General features: G+C 46.2%; 1 protein-coding gene across 1 annotated transcript; it reads right to left on the bottom strand.

Annotated features, from left to right (window-relative positions):
- Positions 1-797: 797 nt before the first annotated feature.
- On the bottom strand, positions 798-3429 carry AOL_s00043g433 (uncharacterized protein; the record flags this gene model as incomplete). The annotated part of the gene is made up of 7 exons (XM_011120919.1): positions 798-978; positions 1075-1306; positions 1375-2022; positions 2124-2153; positions 2238-2731; positions 2796-3032; positions 3140-3429. 7 exons carry the CDS (start codon positions 3427-3429, stop codon positions 798-800), a joined length of 2112 nt encoding a protein of 703 aa, XP_011119221.1.
- Positions 3430-3702: the final 273 nt, after the last annotated feature.

Raw genomic sequence — 3702 nt, forward strand, 5'->3', positions numbered from 1 at the left:
GCTCAAACGTTAAAACGGCTCGAAAGATTAGGACTTCCTTGTTGGTTCGTCTGAACTCCTCGGAAATATACTTGACGAGATTAATATCACCAGAGGATCAATATGATTTGAGATCATACTGGTTACAGCTATATGCCTGGTTTCCACTACAGTGCAGTATGGCATGTATAGAAATTTGAGAGAAATATGTAAATTAGATTGAGGAGTCCCCTACTTTACTCTCTTTACTTGTAACTGCCCTATTCATCTCATCGCTGAAACGAAACGAGTGGCCATCTTACCAGGGAAAAAAGGCAACTTCTCATAGCATCGATCCTTAAAGTTATGGCTGTTGAGATCTAGATTGAATCTGGGAAAACTATCCTGACCCTGGGCGTCTACACAGACAGCAGTCGTACCCGCGCAAGAACGGCGTTCAATGAGCTGAAACCCAGAGGTATTTCAAGTCGTACGGTACAGGAACTCTTCTGCGTCGAGAAGACACACCTTACCAGTATGTGGAAAGTCGAGCCGAGACATAATACCCTTTTAGGTCTGGCGTGAAGACGCTAAAATCCAAACGAGCTGCCACGTTTTTCAATGATGCGGCGATGCGATTCGGAACTAGTCTACGGCGCAGTACATGGCCAGGCATGCGCAGCATTCCCATTCTAATAATGTTTTGCTTTTCAGTCATTATTTTAGAAATATTGTATCGCTTGTTCCGAGATACTTCATCGCCTGCGTACATGTATGAACTATGCTGAACTAACTATAATTGTCACTAACACACATACACATGACCGTTTTTTCTCCTTTTACGAGCAGCAAGACCCGGACTTGGCGTTGAAGTCGTCATATAGAACTGATTTGTTGGCCAATTGATTCGACGCAGGGACATCGATTGCTGGATTTCGATCAAAGAAATCTGCAGGTTTCAGGCTGACTTGGTGAATCTCCACAGGCATGACTGGGAAGTCTTCCACTCGTGGTATATGCCTAAAGAAAGCAAAGAAGAAGAAAAATACTTCGTTAGTCAAATGATATCTGGATACTGCATGCGGACGTTGGGAGGCTAAAACGAGTGAAACTCACGTCATTCCAAATGTATGCCAGACCAATATATCGTCGTTCTCCACATTTTCATTTCTTTCGATCATATCCTGGACGCCTCCATCCTCTCTGGATGCTTGATTGGTGAACTTGCCGGCGCACCAAAGATCCTCATCTCGATGTTTTGTGACCCAGATGTGGTGCTGCGCGAATCGAGCTCTTGCAGCTGCGACACTACCTGGGTCTGCCAGGAGGAGCTGACCCGTATGAGGAACTGCGAGCCGAACAAATTTCGTTAGAGGTAAGTATATTAAGAAAACTTTTGGACCATTAGACGCCCACCTAATTTATAGCTGACAGGGTTTTTGCTATGAGGGTTGAACTTGGAAGGATTGATGATCTTGAAAACCCTGTTCTTATGGGGTGCAGCGTCCGCATATGAACTAGTCTTGATGACCTTCTTCTCAGTGACAAATGCATTGCCAAAAGGATTGCGTTCAGCAGATATCGGTAACGATACTGCCTCCTCCTGGACAACGCTGTTCTGCCATCCGTCGATGGCGGGGTCGATCCTCAGACAGAAAATATGCTGATGATACTGTGCCAAAACACCCGGGGATACGACGTTACCCCACTCTGACACCTTCCCTGGGTCGATCATGCATGTTGACAGGATACCAGTAGCTCTGGTTTCAAAATGGATAGCTCCAGCCTGATCGAACTGCCAAGCGAAGATATACTCGTAATTTGCAACGGTCAAAATTTGTTGCACTACGAGCATGCGGTTTCTAGTTAGGACTGCCCTATCGGTTCGGTAATTGGTATGCTTCCAGCCAATTCCCATATCCTGTTCGTGCAAGCAAACAGCGTTCCCCTTGACCTCTCCTTCCCCGGTATGAGTCGTCAGAGCTCCTGGGAAGTAATGGATGAGACCTAAACAATCGCAGCCTAGTGCGAGGTTGTTGGCGGATAATCCCGCACCGAGATCGCCTGTTACACAATTACAAAATGTATATTAGCGATACGCTTTCGCAATTCTCCCAGAGTCCAAAAAAACTCTAGGATCTGAGTCGCGGCTCGGGTGGACTTACCAAGATCGAACGCCTGTTTCCTGTGATAAGCTGTATTGGGAAGCAGAAGAAGAAAATTAGCATAGTTCTAGAAGCAGACTGCAGATTATTGGCATCAAGAAGACGGGGCCTTACGTGTCCGGGGGTCGCCATAGGGTACTGTCATATCAGAAAGACTAAGCCTATGAAACACTCTTCTACCGTCATAGGTAACATCATGAATGATGGCACCTTCACGGTAGTTCCAGCCGACTCTGAAGCGCCACTTTTGCCATTCAACGAGCCTTCCTTTAATTGTAAAGCTAGCTCCTTCAGGTTGCACGACCTGCAAGGGTTTCAAGTCCTTTCTTAGCCCCTTCGGCTGTAGTTCTGGAACATATTCGTTCGCAATACAGTGGTCAATGGCTCTTTCGGGATGGGTGCCATAAGTGAAGCCGTCTTCGGTACCTCCGGATGCGGCCGGCTCAATAGAAAGAACCGTCATCGTTTGGAGGTCCATTAACGGGATAATTGGTAGCGGAATGGAATAGATATTTCCATCCGGGTGGTTATTCGAGGGGTGCCTAGCATAACAGAGGAAGGACAAGCGGGTTGGCCCAGCCTTCGGTTGGTCGACGCCATACATCCAACTATATCGAATTAGTTCCAATCCAATTATGATAGTCCATACTAGGGAAAGCAAAGGTGTCCTACGGATCAATCTCGATAACGATATTCTCTGGAAGGTTCAATTTGGCAACAGCATCTTTGAACTCTTTTGATTGAACCAGAATTTCCTGTGCATTAGCCATGGTCTTGAACGACAACGGCTCAGCGGCACCCTCGGGCAGGGGTTGCTCTTTGACGACCTGGCTTGTCGTCAAGTTCACGATGCTCTCATAGCATTTATATGACCATCCGGTTTCATTGTCGAAGACCGAGTATAGAGCCCTATTCGTACATCACCGTCATTAGAAATCACTCCTTCTAGAATTCTATAAACAAATGCGGCCCAACACAAGAACATCCTGAAGCTTTCTAGCTGTTTAGGTACTTACTCGACAATCCTGTCCGGCTTCTGGGATGGAGCCCTTCCTGCCAGCTCCTCATCCAGGTACACTGTCAATTGCTTCTTTGGAGGCTCTACGAGCGTGACATAACGAAATTGGAATCGCTTTCCAAGGTGCTTCGCTTTAATAAGGGATGAAGCTACAGAGATTTCCGTTGCCGATAAGGGATCAAGAGGATGATCATATTGCTGGGTAGCCGGATGCACCTGACCCTGCAGGGTCTTTAGGCGGTCATTCGCTTGTGCAGCAGAATTAAGTGCTGCCGAAAACGACGACATGATAGCAGTTTTTTTTGGAGAATATCAAGAGCTTTGGTAGATGTAGAATACGAAAGAAAATGAATCCGAATCCAGCCACGGGGGTTTTGCTGTATATTATATATAAATATCTATGGCTCTCGAGCAAGACGCAAAGGACTAGAACATTGACTTGGGTTCACCGTTCCTGGAAAGCCTAAAACTTATATACTTTTCCGGAGGGCAAAAAGGAATTAATCGTGAAGTCCCGGAGAGATTTTAGGTTTTAAAGTTATCGAGACCTCCGCGGCCAAA

Source organism: Orbilia oligospora (genome assembly GCF_000225545.1).
Source record: "Orbilia oligospora ATCC 24927 unplaced genomic scaffold scaffold00043, whole genome shotgun sequence".
Classification (NCBI taxonomy): Eukaryota; Fungi; Ascomycota; class Orbiliomycetes; order Orbiliales; family Orbiliaceae; genus Orbilia; species Orbilia oligospora.